The sequence below is a fragment of the Manacus vitellinus genome, unplaced genomic scaffold (genome assembly GCF_001715985.3).
Source record: "Manacus vitellinus isolate BGI_N305 unplaced genomic scaffold, ASM171598v3 scaffold_20_pilon, whole genome shotgun sequence".
NCBI classification, from domain to species: domain Eukaryota; kingdom Metazoa; phylum Chordata; class Aves; order Passeriformes; family Pipridae; genus Manacus; species Manacus vitellinus.
The window spans coordinates 4404837-4429256 of record NW_021939471.1 but is presented as its reverse complement, the minus strand read 5'-3'; the positions used below and the strand labels follow the sequence as shown (position 1 = coordinate 4429256).

General features: G+C 38.9%; 1 protein-coding gene across 5 annotated transcripts in view; it reads right to left on the bottom strand.

Annotated features, from left to right (window-relative positions):
* The window catches only part of PMS1 (PMS1 homolog 1, mismatch repair system component), a 43538-nt gene that overhangs the window by 4407 nt on the left and 14711 nt on the right, over positions 1 to 24420 (bottom strand). For 4 of the 5 annotated variants that reach the window (XM_018071822.1, XM_018071820.2, XM_018071821.1 and 1 more), the window contains 6 exons: positions 19533 to 19649; positions 15734 to 15856; positions 13711 to 13854; positions 11605 to 12503; positions 6669 to 7124; positions 5987 to 6117 (listed from right to left, as the gene is read on the bottom strand). In XM_018071822.1, the coding sequence (XP_017927311.1) occupies positions 5987 to 6117; positions 6669 to 7124; positions 11605 to 12503; positions 13711 to 13854; positions 15734 to 15856; positions 19533 to 19649 (1870 nt within the window). The remainder of the gene's footprint in view (positions 1 to 5986; positions 6118 to 6668; positions 7125 to 11604; positions 12504 to 13710; positions 13855 to 15733; positions 15857 to 19532; positions 19650 to 24420) is intronic. The other variant, XM_018071823.1, reaches the window with a different exon arrangement.

The following is a 24420-nucleotide window of genomic DNA, read 5'->3' as shown; positions in this document are numbered from 1 at the left end:
AGCCTTTGCAGGAACTCTCATACTGGCAACATTTGATGATATAAGCAGACGTCCAAGCCTCGATGTACTTGTAAATTTTTGACAAAATATACATTAAGATTTTTGAGTATTCAAACAGCAGTCTTCAAGCAGTTTCCATGGCAGTTTCTATTAAATACTTTGCAACTTCCAAAGAACATATTTCCATGAACAAATAAACTAGCTTTCACATGACTAAAAATGTGGATTTCTCATTGCTACGAATTTCCCCTTTCTCTTTTCAAACAAAGCATTTACAATCATCTTTGGATAATTCCTTCTAGATGGCCAGGAAAAACTGTTCCTTTGCAGCTGCCACCTAGATTAGGTGACACTATAACACTGTCTATCTTCCAGTCTATGGTCAAAATCAAAGTGAAATTAAGTAGCAGCATGATTTTCCACTGGTGGGTTACAAGAGCTGAGGCAGCTGTTATTATCAAGAATGATTGGTTATTTACCTATTATTGCTCTTTGAAGGCTCATAAGCACATTCTTTGTATATGGATATGTTGGCTACTCATACTCAGGCAGACAATTCTACCCTAAAAGCCTGCCCCAGAGCATGGCCCAAGGCCCACCATTGTTACAAAAGCAGGTAAGGTGTTCCTTGCTCTCAGTGCCTCTCCAGCCAAGAATTCACAATTCCAGGACTTTCACAAGGGCAGATGGACAGATGTGCAGTGAAGGTACATAAGACAAACACCTCTTAAGAAGAACTGGACAGAAAGTAATCCTTCTTACTTCTTGAAATGCTTCTCTGCACGTCGATGTCACTGTGAGCAAACAAATGCCTGGCAGATCCCAGAACACTGAGTATTAAGTAATTTGCTTTACTAAGTAAAAGCAAACAGATTGCTCTCCCCAAGGTAGCATCACTTGGACGCCCAGTAAAGCCAGAACATGAGGGGGTGGGAGGGCAGTGGAAGACAGACTGGAGCTCAGCGTCACAGCTTTGCAAATTACAACAACTGGCACATTCCACAAAGAAATCATTGATTTTGCCTAACTGACATACTGACAGCAAGAAGCATTTTCTGGGCTATTTCACAACATGTTTTTCACTGTCAGCTATCCAGAGAAAAATCTAGTTGAAAACTCCTTAGACTGCTGAGCAATTAATATAAAGAGAAATGGGGAGACAACACAAAAGATCTTAGTCTACCAAAACCATGAAGAAGATAGGGCACTTCCAAAATCTAGGATACTTGGAACAACTTCGGCTGCAGTCATAGACAGTCTCTGAACAATGTGGAGTAAATGTAAATTACCTTTCTGTCTTATAACAAGAACACATTGAAAGGGTAGACTTATTGTCAAATAAAACAATAGGCAAGTAAGGCCTGGAACTCCCACACTCTTGTAAAAATAAATATCCAAAGGTGCATTTGTGAAAAAGGAAAACATCGCTGGAAGTGCAAACAGTTTTCCCACCAAAATGACAGCACAAGAACAAAACTCCATGTGCCACTGAGTTCTTGCTAGAAAGAAAACACCTAATTAGACCTTTCAAAAACCCACTAGGAGTAGTGCATCTGGTGCCATGTAGTGCCATGGGGTTCAGAGCAAGGCATGTCCATGGTAGGCCTGTGAGGAAGACTCCTGGAAAGTTACTGGAGTAACTAACTAACCTCAGAACCACCCCACGAGCTAAAAGGTCTTGGCCATTAAAGTGTATAGTTGGATTTCTATGAATGAAAAGCACTGTGAGGGAATAAGATTCAATTTTTGACTATTAATCCCAAGACCTGACAAATTTAGTGCAAGACTAATGCATTACAATTCTTTTATCCTATGACTGATGTTGCCCCTTACAGACAAGTCATCCAAATAAGAAAAAACCAATATTATGTGGGTGGGGTTTTTTTCAAGCAAGCAACTGTCAGAATCAAAATCCTTATAAAAAAGCCCCTCTGTGCTGAGAGTTGCTGAAAAGTAGGAATTTGAACTGCAAAGAATTATCTTTAACAAAGATCAGTGGAGATGCACACCCAATCCAACATGGGAATTACCAAAGTCACCTTCCAAATTAAGGCAGCTGCTCAGATTTTCTTGCTATTAAATAAACAGTCAGTTCTGTAAAACACCCCAAAACCGAAAGGAAATAAGGAATGAATACATGGTCCTATATTTAAGTAATTATTTTAATCTATGAAACTGTCCTATGAGATGCACAATACCAAAGCAAGGGGTCTGGCATTCCAAATTAGTATCTGAGTATTACGAATCACTTAATATATGGCAGTGGGCAGCAACTGTCTGGGTCCTTCTCTTCTTTGGCAGAATATGTGTGGAAATTTAAACAAATAATCAGGGCAACCTACCAGACTAACAGTCCTCTTCAAAGACCACCAGGGGTCAAGGAAAGCCTCTTCTGTGATTAAAATTGCTGAACACCAAACTGGAGGAGCTAAGTTTCTTTTGTTCTTGCTTTGGAAGGTATTTTAGAGCTACCAATGGTATCACAGACTTATTCATATGGAACAACAGAAAGGCTTATTATTTAGCAAGAGGAAATTATCAGAAATACCACTTTCCCATTCAGATTCCAAGGTAAAGAACAGATCTTTTGCTTGTAACATAAAAAAAGGATCTGTCTCAGAAAAAGGAAACTTTCTACCACAGAAAATGAAACTCTTTGCCCAGGATGAAAAAGGGAGCCATGCACTAGTGGCTATTAATAAAAAAATTAACCAGCAGTCAGAGAGGAACACTAATGTGACTATGTCATGGATGAAGTCCTAAAGGAAAGTACTGACCTTCAAACATACTACAGTGGACCCTGACAGCAAGAAAGAGTTGATAGTTCAGTTGAGAAACAGCAAATACTAGGGCTGATCCAATTAACCAAAAAAGTTGGGAAAAATTGAGTTACAAAGGTATGTGCACAGAGAAAGGGGTTCCAGTGTGCTCCTGTGAATGCTGCCAAGGTGAAACTCTCCAGTTGTCATGGGTTAAGTGCACATTTTTATTCTGGAAGCCTCTCCACAGCAAGCTGTGCTATGGACACCTCTCCATAGCAATCATTCACCATGCAAAGCAGAACCTCTGGCCCCAAAAATTAACAATATATCCTGAAGAAAAAAAATCTTTCTGAAGCAACTTCTAGTTCAACAACATTTGAATTCCCTGCTTTCAGGATGTGTCTGAATTTCAAAAAAACCACAAAAATAAACACTGAATTCAGACAGCAAAAAAAATAATGCTTCTATAAGGATAGTGAAGAAGGTTTTGTGAGACAAACTTGTTCTTTCAGAGCTGAGAAATCCTACAGAATACTCAGGTCTAAGTGGGACAAATCACTCCTGGTCTGCAGGTCACTTTCTGTAAAGATTATACAACAAGAATCTATGAACTAAAGAACCCAAATGCATAGTGGAATTCCCTGAGAAGGACATATAAGGAATGTTAGTAATTAATACCTGTGTTTCTAAAAATCAGCTTTAATAAGTATTTGTAGAAGATAGTGTATTTCAGGGACAAGATTAAATAAAAAAAAGAAAAAGGAGGGACTGATGAAGTATTAATAAAAATCCTTGGGTCAGCTGGAAAAAAAGCTGGGAGAAATTCCATTTGTTTGCTGGTATTTCTACCTTCATCTGCAGTGGTAAGCTCTTTTTATACAAGAGGCTGTAACTGCTATAATGTCATCAGCAGAAGCTTATAAACATGACTGACAAGACTCAGATGTTATTAACATTTCACTTGAGTAGTTAAAATAGAAGACTGGGACAAAGAACTGAATTAGATTCCCATTCTTCACTGGGCTATCTGCATGGTACTAATCAAGTCCATGACCATGGTTCATCAACCTGTACAGTGCAAGAGCAGTTTCCTCACAAGACTTCCTTAAATTTACATCTTAGGAACACTGGAGTGGAAGACAGTTACTACTTCCCAGTTACTGTGTCGAGTTCCTTGCTATTATAGTGTACAATTCCGCTTTAAACTAATCAAGCTGTCTTAGAAGTAGTTTCCCATTTGTGCTGGTTTTGGCCAAGATAGTCAATTTTGTTCACAGTAGCCAGTGTGGGGCTGTGCTTTGGATTTGTGCTGCAAACTGTTGGTAAAACAGGGACATTTTTGTTATTGCTGAGCACAGCTTGCGCGGAGTCAAGCCCTTTTTTGCTCCTCACCCCACACCACCAGCGAGAGGGCTGGGTGTGCACAAGGATTTGGGAGGGGACACAGCCAGACTGCTGACCCCAACTGACTACAGGGACATTCACACCTTTGGCATCATGCTCAGCACAGAAGGCTGGGGGAAGAAGAAGGACGAGGGGGACATTCAGTGTGACGCTGTTTGTCTTCGCAAATCACCGCTACCTGTGATGGAGCTCAGCTTCCCTGGGGAGGGTTCAACACCTGCCTGCCCCTGGGAGGCAGGGAATTAATTCCTTGGTTTGTTTTGCTTCTGTACACAACTTTGCTTTGCCTGTTGCAGCTCAACCCATGGGTTTTCTCACTTTTACCCTCCCAATTCTCTCCCCCACCCCACTGTGGGGGTAGTGAGTGAGTGGCTGTGTGGGGCTGAGCTGCAGGCTGGGGTTACACCATGACACATCTCCAGTGCCACAAGATCGGTCAACAACCCTCTTCTGCTGTTGCCTACAAACTGTCTTCAAATCTTCACATTCAATTTATTCACATCCAGTTTACATTAATTAGATTTTGAGCAAATTTACAATATCAGGAGGTAGGAAAAAAAAAGTATGTGAGCAAAAGTGCTAAGACACAATCCCTCTCTCCCATATGTGTCTAGGACCACATCACAGACCTCCTCAGCTTTAATTTGCTAGACTGAATAAACCTTGTAAGAGCTGTCTCTTACAGTACACACTTCATTTCCCTAATCATTCACTCTAGGATTATTACCATGAACACCTCTTCCACAAAGGTTTTGCTATTTATGTAGAGATTTAGTCAGTCAGAAAGAAGTTTCCTTGGTTTTGCTGTGCATGATTCAGTAAGGAAAACAGCTTAGGCTCTGTACTTCCCAAGAGCCAGCCTCTGAGTGAAGAAGTTGGTCTACATCCCTTTTTTGTACCTACCCTTAAAAGATCCCATATGTTACAGTACATCTGTCATCACTGTACATATGTGGGGATCTGTAACACATGAAGCTATAGCATTTCTAACAGCTCTTATGGTGAATCTTTTCTGTGAGCTGTCAGCTAGGTACTACCCCCAAAGACGCTCCCTTTTCTTGGAATTCTGCTGGAGAATTTGTGATCTGCAGAACCAACACTGGGTGGGTTGCCCCTGGGTTTCCAACAGCATCCCTATAAATTGTTCTTCAGAAAAATGCATAAATATTTGAGCTCTCTTGCTAAGGTTAAAGGATCTTATACGAAACACATTTATTCTGTGATCAACACAGAGGTATTGAAAAGCATGCTCCCTCAAAAACAAGTCCAGATCAAACTCCATGGAAAAGTGTGGTGATCCTGTGACCACCTCTCTTTGCTGGCCCCTTTGGGCTCTGTGTCACAGCTGCAATAGGAAAGTACATCATTAACCAGATCCAGCTCCTCACTGGACCTCCTCAACTGCTCAACAGCAGAGGAATGGTCAGCTAAAGCAGAAGCTTCTGCAAGTAACACCATGGAAGAAGATGCCAGGACTAGGGAATTCTCATCAGTTTAATCTAAATTGTCAGAATGGCAATAAAGGATATGAGCATCGAGCATTTTGAGAAAAGAATTGAAAGTGAGGAAACCATGGATTTAAAAGCATTCTTCAAAATTCTATTAAAGCTTTCAGTTCAGTTATCCATTACTCAATGTTCTGCGTAGAAGATTACATTCTTTGCCAAGGAATAAAATCTCAGTGTTAAGGAAAGCAGAATGTTAGTGCTTTAAAAGGCAAAGTGATGTAGAATAACATGATCTAAATTAACAATAACTTAAATCATTATATCATAAGAAACAAGCTCAAATACGACTAAAAGATTTTAAAACCATCATACCTTCTATCACTTTTATCTGGAATCCATTTGCTACAAGCCTTGGATCTGATAAATAACCTGATCCATGGAAACTCTGGTAATTCTTCTGCATTTTATAAAGAGCAGCCATGTACTGAGATCCACCAATAAGACTGCAAAAAGAATCCCCAAAGTGTTAAAAACAAAATCCTTAATGTGAAAATTAAAATTGTGCAAAAAAGACACAGAAAAAGGTAGCAAGTGATAAGGAATGATCAAGACTTTTAAAAGTATTTTGAAAAAGCAATTTGTTTACAGAAACAAAATCAGAACTATTCACATATCTTAGTGAGTGACCAAGCTTAGGTATATAGTAATAATAATTATATCATCCATTCCTTAATCCATGGATGAAAGTCAGCTACAGTGACATTGTGAAAATGTGGAGCATCTAATTGTCTTCAGGGGGAAATACATTTGTCTTTGCTGCACTACCAGTGAAACTGTTCAAAAATCATACTTATTTCAACTGGCACAAGACCGAGTGTGCTCATTACTTCAAGGTAAAAGTATAAAACCCAAAAATCTGTTCCTACAGATAAATGAATGCACAAATAATGACAGAATTAGCAAAGAGGGCCTTGCCAGAGTTTACTGTGAATAATTATCAAATGATACTTCAAATAACATACAAATTTTTGCTCAGTATATATTTGTACAGTACCTGTCTGTTAACATAATTGGCTCATCCAGTTTCTCTACTGGCAACTTATGGTTCATCAGTAACCTTTTACATAGCAGGGCTTCTTCCAATCTATATGGATTCAGTAACTTCAGCTTTTTTTCAGTAGCAAATATCCAGACATCAGGACAACTCTGGCGACGGATCAGGAAAAGCTCTTGTTTGTCTGAAACATTTTTCTCCTGTCTCTGAAGGTGACGTCTACAGGAACTCAGAGAAAAAGGCACTGTCACAATTTTCACAGGCTGTTCAAGTTTCCCCTTCTTTTCAATCTGATCATGGAATATCTTGTCAAGCTTCTGCTGGTCAGATGCAGAACTCTTTAGCTTGGCTTTCTGTTTTCCTGTCTCCTTTGCTGGCCGGTGCACTGCCTGGGCACTAACTTTCTTGACCTCTCTGTTGTACCGTTCCAGGTCCTTGGCGGCTTTTATTTCATAACTTAAAAGAGAAAACAAACCAGGAAAGAATCAGATAAAAAGCCCCAAACCCCAACTAACTGCTAACACCTTGAACCAGAAGGTAAGGTAAGCAGGAACAATGTCCATGGTTCCTTCAAGCATCCACACCAATAAGCTTTCCACCCTGACAGGGATGGTAGGACAACGGGGCCTGTGCCTGTATTATGTTACACTTTGAAGACAAGTTGCAAATTTTCCTTCATCATGACAGCCAGCAAAATGTGAATTACTGAAGGGGGAGGTGTAGACTTCATCATATAAAGATCTACATACAGCAAGTTGCTCTTCACCTCAGTCCCCTGTTGCAATCAAATATAGAGTTTTGGAAGGAGTTTTGTGTCACAGGCACATCCAGTTCAATTCACAAAGTCACTTAAGCTTCTAGAGCTCCACAGACTTCCAGGGGATTCCACATGGCCAGGCAGGAGTTTGGAGCTTGAATAATTTCACAAGCCTCAAGCTTTACTTAATAAAAGTATTGATTGATTACAAATGGACTAAAATTAACCACATAAAGTGTAAGAATACAGAATATGTACTACTATCACAGAAGCCTGTAACTAATAAACTTACAGATTTTTCAAAAAGCACTCAATAACAAACTACTCCTAAATGCTGTCTAAATGGTTAAAACATCATTACTTACTAAGCCTCTACAACATGAATGGATTCTTAATGAGTTGATAAATGTCAGGAAGATAGCTAAACTTTTATAGATGCCAGGTCTATGCTTGTCTACAGCATATGAATCTTACTTTTTGAAAGAAAAAGATGTGATTTGCTGAACTTCTTTTTGCCCTTATTTGATATTCTGAATTCTAGAAGGCAATTCAAACCAGCCTGATCTTAATTTAAAAAAGATAGTACTATCATATATAAGTATTGGAAATAAGTACTTTAGCTGGTCATACTTATTTATTGCTACTTGCTAGAACAGTTTGATTCAATTATGTGTATGCATGCTGGAAAATTAAGGTCAACAAAAGGGTCACCATTTGCAATTAATTATGATGTGCTAGCATTCACATATGGTACCAATATTTAGTTAACTAAAAAAGTCAGCTTAAATAGTTTCTTGCAATAAATCATGTCCTAGAAAATATGGAGCAAACATTAAGATAAAAAACATCTGCTCCTTTTAAAATGAATGGACGAAATCACTTGAACAGAATATTTTTAAAATCCCAAATTCATTTATAGCTTTGACCAGATCAATAAATACTTTGTTTTGAATAGACCCAATTGTAACGCAGGAAAATATTTAACTGTAAGAGAACTGAGCTTTCAGTGATACACTGATAATCCAAAATGAAAGCACTTCCAAACAAACTCCAACTTGCCTGTCATTTTAGGCTACCAGAAAAATTCCAGCCTTACAAACTCTGATTGTGAGGGTCTTGCAGATTCATACACATCACTACCAGTGATTTGCTGAGAATCAAGGAAAAACTGCAGGTTTACAAACTATGAGGGAACACCTTTGCCTTTTTAAAAATCCTTCCATAGAGGCAAGTAAAATCAACAAGTGTTAACAAGAATAGTTTCTCCTCTGCTTTGGGAATTAAGACTGTAAATTCAGGATCCTTTTCTGAAGCTACAAAACCTAAAGCCAAGGAAATTTGCAAAAATGTGTGTAAGGACAGAGTGGAAGACTAGAATGAAGTCTAGTTTAAAAGGCAGCTTTGCTTTAACTAAAAAAAATGGATCCACAATATATTCTTTTCCCCTTGCATCTTAATCCCAAACAAAATATTTAGCATATAACAAAACTCTTAATATAAAATGTCTCAGACCTTATAAGACAAATAATCTGAATTTGAGTATTTGGAGCAAACTCTGACAGCAAAGACCACGCTACCTAAAATAATATTTCTCCCAAGGCACAAATATACTCATGAAGAATTACTGCAGAGTGCTGACAAGGCGATTTGTTAGTCCCATGATAAAGTGTGTGTAGCTTTGAACTTTTCCTACACCTTCCTGCCACTGTTATGGCACTTGGAGGGATTTCTCCCACTCTTACCTGAGCCTGATATGCAAGAAGCATTAAGGCCAGCTGTATTAAGTAAGAGCAGAGTGAGTGCAAGAAATTAAATCCTGGCTTTGCAAAGCAGGGGGATATGTGATGCTGCCAACATGGACATGCATGGGAGCTTTCCCCTTCTATTATAACCTAAAGACCATAACATTTTACATTCCGGTTGTGTAATAAACGCTGGCTTGTTTTGAAAAGGCCATCCTGTGTCACTACGAGACATCTGTTGCTTGTACTATTCCCAAAAGGGATTTAAATTAATTTAGACCTGCTGGAGGGGCCACAGAGAGAAACAGGGATGCTGAAACCATGCACACCCATTGCAAAAGGCATGACTTTATCACAGAAGGATGGAGGGCTGGAGCCCAGGAAATGTGGTGTTGTGCCAGCCAGGATGCACGAAGCTGGAGGTACAGTGTGCTCAGCAGAGCACTGGCACTTGGGCTGCCCTGATTATAGACATTTGCTGTTACCTCTAGGTGGCCCAATTTATCCAGAGTACCTGGTAGGCAATGTTCTCTGCCACAAGTCCTTCTGGACTGCTGCTTTGCAGGAGAAGTTGTCTGCGTGTCTCTTCCTATTTGATATTCCCTGAGGCAATTTTAAGGGATTAAAAGTGGAAAGAAGCTGAAAGAATCAAAGCTGAAATGTATGGATACAACTAGGGGTAAATTTTTCATTTGCTTCAACAATCATGGCATTCAATCCTATGCATAAGGAAAATATATAGAGAGAGACTAAACTACATTCAGTCCTACATATAAGGAAAACTTCATTACCAGAGAGGTCTCCTTCCTGAACTAATGCAGAGTTAATCTGTAGGCACACTCTTTAACATAACAGTTGTACCAGGAAAGCAACCATGAAATCCCAAAAGCTAAAGCAGAGCAAATTAAAATTTTCTGAAACAGCTGGCAGAATCTTTTGTTTCATTTCATTAAAAGTGTGAACATAATTAGAGTAGATTTCTACTATTAAATTAATATTTCTGCTTATGCAGAGATGGACAAAATACGTTGTCACATGTATGGCTTTGTGACCACAGTATGTTGCTTGCTTAGTCAGCTTTAAATTAAGTAAATCAGAAGCTAGAAAAAAAGGTTTTACTGAGCTCTGATATAGCTGGTATTCAGAACAAAGCAGATGTTTTGAAAGAAAGTCAAGAAGTCAAGGAAAAAGATATATAACAGTAATTCAACAGGTATGGCTTCTCTTTCTTAACATTCTCCTAATCAAATCTCTCATTGGTGTTAAAATTTCACTTGTTTAGCTAGTACAGTTTTCAATGGTCTTTAATTCCCTTCTCCTTGCTCCCACAATATGAAGAAAACATATTTTCACACCACTTCCAATGAGTTTGTTCTTCAGAATCAAATTTTCATCTCCCAAACTTTCTGCTACAAATCATGATATGCACTCAAATCAATTACATGCAAAACTACTGAAGAACAACTTCTGTTTTTCCTCATTGGTATGATGCCCTACAGTGTTTTACATTTTAAAAAGTTACAAACAAAATGTTGAAGGTTTTGTGTTTCTTTTTTTTTTAACTGTCTTAAAATGTCTCAAAATCTGTTATTAATTCATCTTTTACCATAAGGTAAGTTCCATATGGAGGACAACATTACCTAATATTTTAACTAACCCAACCTCAATCCCAAATTAGCCTAAAATATTTTCCTTTCTGGCAGATGGTTTTCAAAAACTGAGTGACATTTTGTTTTAGAAAAACTATGGAGTTTACCTGTTCACATTGTAATGTAGAAAGCGACTTGTTTGAAACAGATTAAAATGCAAATTGTACTGTATTCTCTGAACCAGCACTAGAATAGCTCTTTAGGGGAAAAGGTAATTCCTTCTGTCATTTGACTGGGTTTTACAAATACAATTCTGAGGTAGCCTGGGTTGGGAGATGTACTAAATTTAGAGGAAAGGACTTTACCAAATGTTCGAGGACTAAAGATCCTAAAAAAGAATTCTCACTTTCTAGCAGTAAAGTTGGAAAACCTCTGGAGGAACTACATATATATATATATATATATATCTCCATCACCGTGCTGGTTTTCAAGAACAAATCATGAGGAGTGACAAAGCAAAGGCAGCCCTCAGAAAACAGAAGTCTGCAGGATTCACACAGTATGCTTTATTGCCTGTCATCTCTAAATAACCACTCAGCAAAACTGTCCTACCCAACTGCTCCATGGCACAGGGGCAAAATGAGTAACTCAAATCAGCAGTGAACAACTGCACACAGCAAAAGATGGCAACTCACAACACTGATGCTGATTTTAAAAAGTCAAAAATCTTTTTCTGTTCGGTTTTTTTTTTTCATAAATAACTGGAAATTTACAATTTTTTTAAGTCATTACAAGGGACTCTTTGGTAGCTTCCATATTTAGAAGCAAGTCACAGTCTGAATACTTACTTCTTTTTTTCCTCTTCACTCAAATTCTTCCACTGCTCTTCAATCTTCAGCAGAATGTCTGCCATGCTGGTCTTTGGATTATCACTTATCAATTTTGGACGACATTCACTAGTGAAAATTTCAAATGCAGACTTTGCTTTCTTTATTATTCTCCTATTAATTAAGTCATAAGCTGTCAGATGGCCGAATTTTTCACTTATCAAATTTTTTTTCTTTATGCTTTGATTTGAGATTTGTGGATCATTGCTTTGTTGAGCAGTGCATTCTTTTTGCTTACTAATTGTTCCTCCAACTTCAGGCATCAAAATCTTGACAGGTTCCAGTTTGTCTCCCAGACTGTCTTTAAACGCACTTCCCATACTCCAACTATCAGCAGAGATTTCAGGTAAGTCTTTAGGGACTGAGGCTTCCTCATTTTTATCTATTTGATCAGTATTGTCAAAACTCAAAAGATGCTCATCGTCGGCCTTTTTAGACTTGGGGTCCACAGGAACACTGTTCCTTTGAATATCAGTCCTATTTTGTCCATTCTGTTCCTCCTCACCCAATAAATTTAAGGAACTGTCTGGAAAGGCATCACTCTTAGAAGGCCCTCTCTCGTCCAGGTGACTCTGTACATTATCAGCACAAGGAGTCTGATGATTTAAGCAGATCTCTGTGTTTTTTACTGCTTGACAGTTTTGCACATCACTGCTGAGTGAAAGGAATGAAGTATGAGCATGTAGCTCATCGTTTCCAGATGGTCCCATTTCATTACCAACCACATCTGTTTGTTCTGTTCTGTGAACAAACATGTCTGCTGAGGTAACATCTGTTTTATTACTTTCACCAGGGACTGCAGCAGGTAGTGGCCCATACAGCGATTTCAACACATTTTCAACTGCAAGTAAGACAGATTCCTAGGAAAAAAAAAAAAGAAACAAAACAGAAAATACACACAAGTGCACCTGAAAATGTAACTGACAGATGCTGAGAATACAGAAAAATATTTAAAAAGTGATCTTATTCAGATTATTATCTGGACAGATTATTGCGTTTCAGTTGTTTACACACACTCAAAAAAACTCAACTGGACACCTCCAGGACCAAATATTTTGTGATAGGTATTCTGCTTCACTAGTTTACTCTGATATCACAAAATCACTTAATTGCTTTCTTTACAACAGGGTACTGACTGATTAAACCACTATCAGGTAAAGCTATTCCTAATTCCTATGGAATTAGAAGCTTACAGTCAAAACAGGTGCACCAGCAACATCCCATTCCATGCAAGTGTGTCTGTGTAGGTGCTTCTATTGTACATGTTTCCAAAACAGCTTTGCACCAAGTGATGGAAATTAAGAAGGAAAAAAACCACCCAAAACCGTACAAAATAGAAATAAATTTAAAAACAAAAAGGGAAAAAGAAAACCCAACCCTTTTTCTAATGCCAAAGGAAAACTAGATCAAATGTGAGAATGCTGTGTTAATTTTCATACAAGTGGCACTTAACAGGCAGCACATTTACAAGACTGACATAGGCAAATACAAAAGGTTTTTTGTGAACACTGTTAACATACTGGTGTGACTACCTACATTAACTTTGAATAAGCACCTTATTACTAATGTAGTCTTCCTAATTTCTCTGGCACTTAATTGATGTCATTAATAATCTATACACATAATGGCAAAACAGTGGTTTGATGAGAAATCAATGCCCCTCCTGTCCACCCCCCCTTAATGTATGTAGTGTTTAAATAGTGATTACTTAGTGTAGATATGAAGTATGAGATTTATGTAGGGACATGTATCATGATTCTATTTAGCTACCCTCACTATAAAGGTGTCTGAAAACAAAGTGCTACACACATATATCTGACAGCATAAAAATCTGAAATCAACTGGGAAATTAATTTTGAATAATTCTCCACTTATGCTGTTCAGTACTTTTTGATCAAAACAGTCCTGTGACAAAGGCAAGCTATCAAGTAACTAAAAAAAACCCAAAACAAAAAAACCCCAGAGGCACTGTTTACCTTCCAACTCTTTTGTAGTCCCCAAAGCCCTTATTATGTTTACATAAGTAAAAGGTTGACAACTCAAAAACAGGGTAAAAATCTTAGTTACCTTATAATGCAGCAGAACTTGAGTTTTATCAGGTGTTACATTCACATCCACAGCAGAGGCAGGTACAGTAATATTCAAAAAGAAAACAGGATATAAACGAGCACAGTCCTTGTGTGTCATCATACTGTAGTATTGTCGAATTAACTACAGATTGATTTAATAGAGAGGTGTCAGTAAAGGCAATAAAATAGACAAAAAGGCACAGAAACAAAATCTGACATTATAAAAGGATAACTGGTTTGTTGGTTTTGTTGCTTTTGTTAAGTTAAAGGAATGCTAAAAAGGTTATTATATACATGTACGCCAGAAAAATCACCAAAAGGGCAGTTGCTGGTGGTTTCCATGTCTGCACAGATAAATTTTAAAAAAAAAAAAGGAACAATTCCAAGATACTAATGGATGTTCTGAATGAATGTATTGATTGCACCTGGAAGAAAAGATATTGGTATGCCCAATGGATTCAACTGGGATGCAATGCAATGGATGGACTTCAATTCTGATGTTTCTTTCCTCCATCACCAGCAATACTACTTGTTGTTTTTTAAAGAAAACTGACTCATACAGCATACAACCACACTGCTGTCTCTTTCAGTCCAAATAAAGTCTGTTTGAGAAAGTAGCACTTGGACTACAGACCTGCTCTTTTCCCAAAACAAGACCAATTTGTTCCTTTTATTAACCCAGTTATAAATTTACAGCTTTTCTCAAACTCTTCTTGTTCTTACTATTTTCTCTATAATACTCCTAAAAACTCCTCCAAAAGACTACAAAAATATTCAGTTGTTTCAGAATTTTGGTGGTGTTAACTACAAGGACCAAATAAAAGATCCTTGCATTCCCCTCTAGTATCCTGGATCCTTCCTCCCACAGACATACATACTGGAGAAAAGAATATGTTAACAAGACCAAAAAAAAATTGAAGGTGTAAAAAATGATTAAAACTTAATTTTTCATTCATAAATATTATTTAAATAACATTGAATTTATTGAAATATTTTCAGGTTATTTTAACCTTAATATTCCCACAGTCTGTCCTCAGCTGGCACTGAACTGTAGTAACAAGAGGTCCACCAGCACTTCTTCCCCATACATAGCACGGAGCTAAAAGTGATGTGTAGCTTGTTTTCCATGTAGGTCATTGTAGTTTTACTTTGTATGGTAGTATGCTGAATCCCACCTCGAATCCAAGTTTTTATGCTCTGGTTAAAAGAACCTCATCTGTCACGGGATTCAAGCTGAGCTTTGAACTCCCAGAAGAAACAAGCACATCATATTTTGTGTGGAGATGGATTAGCCTTCTTTGGCTCTTAACATACCAACACAGGTTCAGGGTTTACACCTACAAAGCTTTGCTTGCCAACTGAAAATAACTTCATTGTCTCCACCTTAAAAGCTACACGGACACTTTGGCATGAACGTGATTTTCTTTCCTGGCGATGGCAAGGATTAGGACAGCAAGGCTGCTCCAAGTGAAGTGCTGCAAGGTTCAGTAGTGACAGAAACCCAAGAGTATCAAATTCTGCCTACACAATGCTCAGCTGCAGCCAATGCTGCTGCACTATCACTTTCATTTCTACCCAGTGCATACACAAATTTAAAGGGAAAGGATGGGTGTTCGCTTGACGAGCCCACAACAGAAGTGGACAAAACAAAAACTTTACAGAAGAATTCTCTTACAGGAAACTACATAAAGTTCCCTTATGGGAAATTGCACAGGTGATTTCTGCAGGCTAATACAAAGAAAGAATCAACTGTTCTGGTCTCTTGCATAGAGCATCTGAAATAACCTTTCTTTTAAACAGCCAAGAATGTAACCTGCAGTGATGGGGACTGCAGCAAATGGAATAGAACTGAGGCACCAGCAGCATCGGATTTGTGGAAGGAGTTTCTGTTGTAAAGGCCAGTATCTTCACCTGTAGCACTCTATTTTATGTGGGAAAAAGGTTGTAGATTGCCTATATGTCTCTGTCCTCCAAGAAATCACATTTCTGTTCCTTGAATTAAAAGCTATAAAAGATATTACCTTAAGTATTTCCTTCTGAAGAACTGGACGATTATTTATAAAAATGAAACTCCTTTCTGAACTTGAAAGACTTGTCAAAGAACTATCTGATTCAGCTTTTGGGAGAAATCCAGAAAGATTTATCTGCAATGACAAAACAAATACATTGCAAAAGTCTTTTGGAGAAACCAAAAAGGCTCTTTGAGAGGTGAGATCTTAAAAGGCAATTGTACAGGAGTCCAAGCCATTCAAATGCATGCACTGCTTCTTGAAAGTTACAATATAAAAAAATAAACACACTCAAAGAAAAAAAAAAAGAGGTTGAGAAAGATGGGTTCATATCTATTTTCCTCAACCAATTGACTGGGATATTTCCCATTTGGACAGCCAGCTGCAGCAGGATGCTTCCTGCAGCTGAGGGCTGTGGAGAGCCAGGCCAGCAGCTTTAGGTTTGCTGGCTGTGGGGTTGCCCTGCACAAGCTAAAGGCACGCACTGCTGCCCAACCTGGCCCAGGAAGCAGTGAACTACCCCTACAGGGAAAGCCCAAAACACACAATCCCCCCCTTTCTACACACAGGGCACCTTTAAATAGCCTGTCACAGGGCATTTATTCAGGGCACCTAAATTTACCTACGCCACCTGTATCCAAATCATCTGACTCTCAAGAGTGCTGAGCACCCACGATTCACAGGCTGCAGCAGAACCTGTGAGCACACAGCACTGCCAGGGAACCTTGGAAACAACACATGATTTGTGTACCTAACTTGAACTCTGAGTTTTAAGATTTTTCTGTCGAGATTCTTTAACAGGGTTTTTTAGGTCAAAATACAGCCAACAACTTGTGCTGCCTGTCCCAGCACTTCCCCTTCTCCCTCACCAAGCAACTCTAAAACTGTTGGATCGATTTCAAATCAATCTGATAAAGAAGCAGAAATCCCAAAGATATCATATTTCCACAATTCCTGTGATAACTTACAGCTGTTTGGAGAGGACAGCCTCAGAAGAATGACCTTACTAAGGAAAAGGCAATTGCAACTTTTCAAAAGCCAGGACCCATCAGCATGCAAGAAGTGACATGCTGGCCAGCCCCACACATCACCCCATGGCCACCTGCCCAAAGTGATAGTGAAGGACCACTGAGGCATCATGAAGATGGAGATTTTGGAGATATGGGAAAGTCTGGAGAATGTTCTGGTAGCAGGGTGGATCACTGAACACAGAAATGAGACCTCATTAGCTCTGCTTTTGGCAGAACCCCTTGTATTTACTAAAATCCAAATTATCATGCTTTTGAAACGGAATTTAAAATCCCTGGGATTTGGCCTGTCCTTCCCATTCATCTACGTCACAGCAGCTCTCTGTTCATGTGCTCCCTTATTCCCTGTTGACCTTGTCACAAGCATTCTGTGCTAAAGCTGGAGTGTTCAGGTCAGCAACGTCGTGCAGAACCAAACACCACTGGTCAAGTTGAAGAGGTCTCAAATATCTGTTGGGTGATTATCAGAAAACAACATGCAGCACTTCTAGATTTTATTCTGCAGCTTTAGCATATCCTCCCTGAATGTTCCCCTTCTATGCTTCAAGTTACTTTTCTAATTCACAAATATTTGTAAAAGCCTTTCGCTTCGAACAATATTTTTATATACAGAAAACATTAAAGCAAAACTGAAAATCTCTGAATTACTCATTTAAGAAGGTGCCAGATTTAGAAATGGCTGACTGCTGTTACTATTTAAAGCCATGCAGAGTATCAGTATGAAAAGTTATCCACAATTTATAAAACTTGTCTTATTAGAATTTTCAACTATGAAAGTATATGAAGTATAAAGACAAAATTACAAAGACTGAAAAATACCACAGAATCTTTGATTTCAAATTAGACCAGCTGTTTTCAAAATTAATGTTTTAATAAAAAAACCAACTTATATACGTATCAAAATATATCTGTGATGAGTGGACAGCAGAATGCTCTTAGCAGTTATTTTTTTCCCTGTGGCACATGTATCTGCTAAACTTAACCTTTATAGAAAAAGAAGATACTAGGAAAATTTCCTGTGTGAAAGTTTTCAGCCCAGAGAAATCTATCCATTTACAAGACAGGGGACCTTGAAAAGCATAAATGCTGTTTAGTACATGTAAAAAGTTGTGCCAATTTTTTATTTTCTTAGTTTTCTTTTAATTTTACAAGTAGTTCTGGAGTTTGCATGCTTTGGAGTCAACTTGAAATGTGTTCTTGTTTCTTTCAGTGTTCACAATGGAGATCTTTTGAAGACCAGTCTTTAAAATCCCTGGATCAGCAAAATTAGTTTTGTCTTCAGAGCAGACTTTGCAACAAAGGAATATGAAGCTACACAATGAACAAGTAGGAGTTCAAAGAATGAAAGAGCTGCCCTCTGGTCTGTGCACTGAACGAGGCATGGATCTAAATGGGAAGGAAAACTATGCCTTGTCCTTAAACACCTACTCCAATACCTGTACACAAGGGAGGAAGAAATGGCTACACAGGCAACTTAATTCTGTCATTTTACAGTGTTTGGCTGCTTAGTCTAGAAATGTCCATGGTTTCTGAACGTCAATTTGTGCGTGAGCATTATGCATGGATCACTTATACACCTATAAATGATGCACGTGGTATTTTACACACTATTTAGAGACAGAGGGAGAGCTGGAATGTTCTCCCACTTCTATTCAAGGAATATGGATGCCTCATGATATAGCAGAGAAGTAATGTGAGAACCTGAGTGCCTCCTTCAAGCTAGTCCCTTCTAAATACCCCCATGTCTTCCCTTTGGAGCCCCCTGCACTTGCCCTGTGGGCACATCCAAGCTACATTCAGGTAAGAACAGCTCTGGATGTTCTGTCAGACATAAGCAATTAAAGTCACAAGAAGTGACTTTGCTTTCTTCTCCCTCATTTCACTGCATTTTTGCTACAAGCATTCTGAAAAACTCAAAATTTAAGTCTGAATAATGCTATTAAACTGTAATACCAATATGTAGTCAGACTTTTATTAAAATCTGAATAATGCTGTTAAACACCATGCTGAATGGAGCCTTCCTAAGTTGTGTTTAACAGCCATTGTGACTTTACACTGATTCATCTCATCTATGTGACTGGTCAAGATTTATTACTATAAGATACAGAAAAATGCAACTTAGAAGGTTCCATAATAGCAAAACTCCCCTTTATAAAAGTGTCTTCAACAAAAATGGAAGGTGAATAAAGAATTTTTGAAAACATTGGACAAAAGGGAGTATCATGGGGAATTCCCTCTTTTTCAACAAGGGTAAAGGAAGCCAAGTGCACTGAATTTTCTGGAAACTAGCAAGTTAGTTCCTTGAAATACACGTTTGGTGGAAATTTTGCATAACTTGCCTTCTAAGTACGTGTTTCTTTTGCTTCTCAGGTGCCTCTCACTGAAACTGAGGGATCCTCTTTAGAGTGCAAGGCTAAGAGGCCACGAAGATGAGAACCATCTAAATGCTTAGATATTAATCAGAGCACAACCTGCCTGTGGGCCAGGAATCCCAGCCTGGACAGCTCTGAGCAATCAGCAATTCTGCATTTGTCATCACAACTGTTTTTACTGCCATTTGATCAGTGCCACATGAGTCCTGATGAGATGATTCTTGGAGTGGATTTTCAATCACCAAACCAATTAATTTTACGGAGAGGACAGTAACAGAAGCAAATGCATTAATCAGATGTCAGTCTGGGGATACATCCTCTTTTGCAAAGTCTCCTTCTATTTGAATATTGACTTAGCTCTCTTCATTGACAGGCTTTAAGTGAATTTGGGAGAAGGAAGTTTAAACTCACCTCAGGATATTCACAGCAGTGCTGAAAAGGTACCATACTGCCCATAACGGCTGGTCCCAGAACTGACATACAGGCCATTTTGTGATCTGACACCCTGGTCTTCTGCCAAATAACTGCCTGAAACAAATGGCACGGAGTCAAATTTTTGACATTATATTTGTTGAACTCAAGTCATGTCTATGAACATGCATATGCAACTGCACACACACTGTATATGTAACATTCTGTACTTTGACCCTCTGAAAATCACAACTTTCAGTGTTAACCTACTCGAGAGGGTACTTTTTGGCATGTCTTCTCATACTGTATTACTTATTTAGACTCAAAGCAATTGGAAAACTAAGCAAAGCTTGTATTTATGGATGTTATGTGGCTAATCTGGACTTCTGTACCTGAAGCAATTGTTAAACACAAATCAATACAAACACTACTTCTCCTCTTCAGTACACAACAGTAGGCTTTGTTTTTTTACCAAGCATATAAATTGAGGGTTTATGATGTGTCTCTAACATGGTGCTCAACATTTGAAGTTGGGCACTGCAATGCCTATGTTACTTATACTGAAGAGAAAGGCTGTTTTGGTAGAGATCAGGCTATTACCTGTCCACTCATAGTCCTCACCTGGATACTCTAGGTCTGTGACAAGCCTGCTGTTTAGAAAGGAAAGCAGTTATTTGTCTAATGAAAACTTTGTAAAAGTTAGAAGGATGAAGGAACAACTGCTCTATTTGCTACATGTCTTGGAATACTATTGCAAAGTCTTGATAAGTACAATAAGGCAAAGTGAACTTGAGCTTGCAACAGAAGTTACCTGTCAAGTCCACTCATGGATACAAAAAGTATTAGCTACTTTGGAAGGTGAAATTTTGTCTCTTGCTAATGACAAGTCCTATACCACACAGTCACAAATTTAGCTGAATATGCTGATTCAACAATAAAAAATGATTTCCTTAGTTGGTTTTCTGCTTCTATGCAACAGACTTACATTCAGGTCCACTTTACTTCTGTCACTGTTAGATGCCTGAGTGCATTTCAATGTGCAATCTTCACACACAAAAGAAAAAAATATTCAGCAAGTTGTACTTTAAATCAGATGTTACAGTGCCGCTAAAAATTATGTTTTCAATAGGTGCTAGGTGTCCAATGAATTCAAAATGAGTTCACAGTATTCTGATACAGGATGTTAACTGAAAGTGTCGTGGGAGAAAAAAAATACACAAGCACCCATCTCAAGAAATGCAATACATAGCCTTAAAATTCCACCTGTCCCGTGGGATATTTGCTGGCCTTCAGGGGTGAATTCCACAGAAGAACACAGTGCTCCTGTAAAATGATACTCCCCTCCTACAGGACAGGTGGAATTGTAAAGCTTTGAGAATGCTGAGCCTAAACTATTCCCCAAATCTTTAATTTTCCATTTCCACGTACACTCTGCAGCATTTGTGAAGTGGGGCTCTGCAGTCCTGCCTGAATCTAATTCAGCTCCTAGACACCGGCCTGACAGCCCTTAGCACATGCTGGAGCACAGCTCAGTCATCCTGGGGCGAGCCTGAACCCCTTAAAACATAAAGGCCCATTTACGTCAGGGAGGGCAGCAAATAGACAAGGGGGAGAAGGAGAAAGGAGCAGGCAGAGCCACGGGCTGGGTGTCCACAGCTCTGGCAGGGAGTCCCCACCGTGCTCCAGCAGCAGAGAGGGGGAAAGGACAGCCCGGGGCTGCCCAAGGCACGCTGCCTCTCAGCCTCTCTCCTCTACACCTGCTCTAAGGCTCCTCAAAGATATTTTGGAGTGATGAAAGAATCTGTCCTCTTCTTTAGAGCTCCTCTTATAAAACATATCCTGTACTGCTTCTATTTTAAAATTGATTACTTAAAATGGAAACACAAAGTGCCAAGCGATTTTTTCTTTACTGGATATATTTTAAATTAAATGCATGTGACCAAACTGAGAAAGACACTTGTTATATGACTAACATAAACATCATGCTGTTTATTTTAGATTATGCTAATGTAAGGCTGCAGGTACAGATATAAATCTTAGCTGCTGATTAATGCAAGGTTATTACACTGCTTGACCCGCTAAACGGCTGATACTCAGAACTGTGAAAAGATCACTTGAGTAAGGTGGAAAATGAGAACTTATTAAATGTAAACTTGCTAAAAGTAGATACTGTAATAAGTTCAGACTAGCTTTTCAACTAGTCATATATTTATCAGATATTAATACTCAGTACTACAGACATACTTTTAGAAAATAGTTACCACTGTAGATTAAATTAAAGCTTACGTACTAAAGAGGCTAGGCAATTTCCAATTTCTGTATTCCTCATTTCTACATTATAGGAACACAGAATACAGTGTGTATTCCTTTTTAGCCCTGACGGCACATTATGGAGCAACAACACAGGAAGAGCTAGTAATTTAAAGAAAATTATTTTTCTAGACTCTCCAGATGTATCAACAGGCATCAAAAAAGTGAAACAATGCCTGTTCCACTTATTTCAGAAAGTGCCTGTTTCCGTGAGGTTCCTGCAATACCCTATTTTTTTAACCTTACTTATACCCTTTAGTTTAGCTAAAAATACACCCCCCACACACCCCCGAAATTTTTTTTCTAGGTCATATAAAGCGGGTGTCGAGGATGAGCCAAGGAAGAATCTGACTCCAGTCAGTATGATGACGCTGCAGAAACAGCCCACTCAAAGATATATTATTACATATGCCCCATCTTGGGTTTCGTAGAGCTGGCCAAATATATCCCACCTCTCTCCTTGTTTCATTGAAGGGGATTGCACGATCTAGATATTGCAAAATGTCATCAGGTGTATAAAATCTACTGCACATGTACAGAAGATAAGTAGGTCTGTTTGTACCTATTTCTCTCCACCCCATGCAGCCCTAGGATGTGCATGCTTTGTGGAGGGTGACAACATACATTTCAACCTACATGATACTATGACTCCATGCACACATGGAGTAGGCATCCATTGTTTCAGGATGCATATATAGAGCCCAGAAGGATTCCTTGAAAAATGTGTCATGAGTGGAGAAAGATTCACCCTCTTCCCACTGGGGTCCCTGGTATTACGGCACTAAGGAGAATTAAGAGCTGCTCAATATTTTTCTCCTCAAAGACACCAAGGAATGACAGAGAAAAAAATGCAGCCACTCCACATCCCTAACTATCCTTCATATTTAGAACTTCTATCAGCAGCTACAGTGATTTTCAATCACAGACAAAAGGAAAACCTTAATTAGAGCTGAGGACTGGATGCTGTTTCCAACTGCACCTACTTCAGTACAACTGTGACACTACAAGTTAAACTGACTCATCCCATTATTACTCCTTAATGGTAGTAACTTAACAAAGTAGACTTTTACTACCCAGAAACCACATATTTTCTTAATTTGTTTTGTGACAGTCATATCCTGTAATAAAGCTTGAGGGTGTAAAAGTCTAGGTGAGCAAGCAGTTGCACATGAACTGCAGGCTGGTAATGTAACTTGGGTTAGCTCTGTAAAAGAGAACTGTATTTCACAGTCTCTCTAATTTTGTTTTACATGCTTCCAAATTCCTGTCACCCTGGCATCTCTTTGGGCCAGTACATTCCTTAGCCTTCTTGACTTAAAACCTAATAGCTTATTAGGCTTCAGATGAAAGCAACGTTGCCTACCTGTTGAGAGTAAACAAACAGGAACAAAGCCAGGCAGCAATATCTCAAGTTTGAATTCAGCCCAAGGGAAACCAAAAGACATCACACAGCAGTCCATGTACAATGTCTAGAGTCACTTCAGCTTAATGATGCACAGACACCTAGTCTTTAGGGCTGGCACATTCTCTGCTGTGAAAGAAAACCTATCAGCTAAGATCAAGAATAGATCAAGTCTTAACCACATTCTTTAGAATCCCAGCCTTGAAAGTGTTAATGTTTTTCAACTCCATGCCATAATTGGTATCCTGTTTTAAAACCAGTGGTAAGTTACCTCGCTAGAAGAGAGCCCTTACATAAACCTCTCTTGAAAACAGAAATCACAACTGGTTTTTTTCAATTTAGCTTACAGAACAATTATGCAACTAATCAGAACTATTTTCCCCACATATTTTATACTTGCCCCTAAGGAATCAGTTGTCCCCTCCATTCTGTAAGTGATGGTGGGACAACTATTAGTGAAGATATGCAGTAAAGAAACTCAAGACACCACTTTTCCACTCATTGGATGCAGCTGACATACCTGTCTATCCCATGGGCATCAGACATTACAGCTATCAAGGGGATTTGTTGAAAGACAGTCATGTTCCACAGCACTGCTCATCCTACAGATTCCAGTGTATTCGCTACTCAGATTTCCCTGTCGTGATACAAGAGCACCTTCTCAATGAAAAGGCTTTCTTGAGCATGACACAGTGGAGAAATGCTCGGATTTGAGAGCTGGGAGGTAAGTTAGGAGAGAAGCTAACAGATATTACAAGGAGCCAAGGATCTTCATCTGGTAACACCTGTCTTTAAAGCCTTTCAAGAATTAGAGACTACTCAGAGTTACAAGTTTTTTGACTGCTTTAACCACACGCTGTGGGTGTTCAGAGAACCTTATCTCCTCTTATGATCAGGTGACCCACCTAGTGGATGAGGGAAAGGCTGTGGATTTTGTGTACCCAGACTTCAGTAAAGCCCTGGACACTGTCTCCCACAGCATTCTCCTGGACAAACTGGCAGTCCATGGCTAGGACAGGTACACTCTTTGTGGGGTAAAAAACTGTCTGAATGGCTGAACCCAGAGAGTGGGGGTGAACAGAGTTAAATCCAGTTGGCAGCTGATCACCAGTGGTGTTCCCCAGGGATCAGTATTGGGGCCAGTCCGGTTTAATATCTCTATCAATTATCTGAATG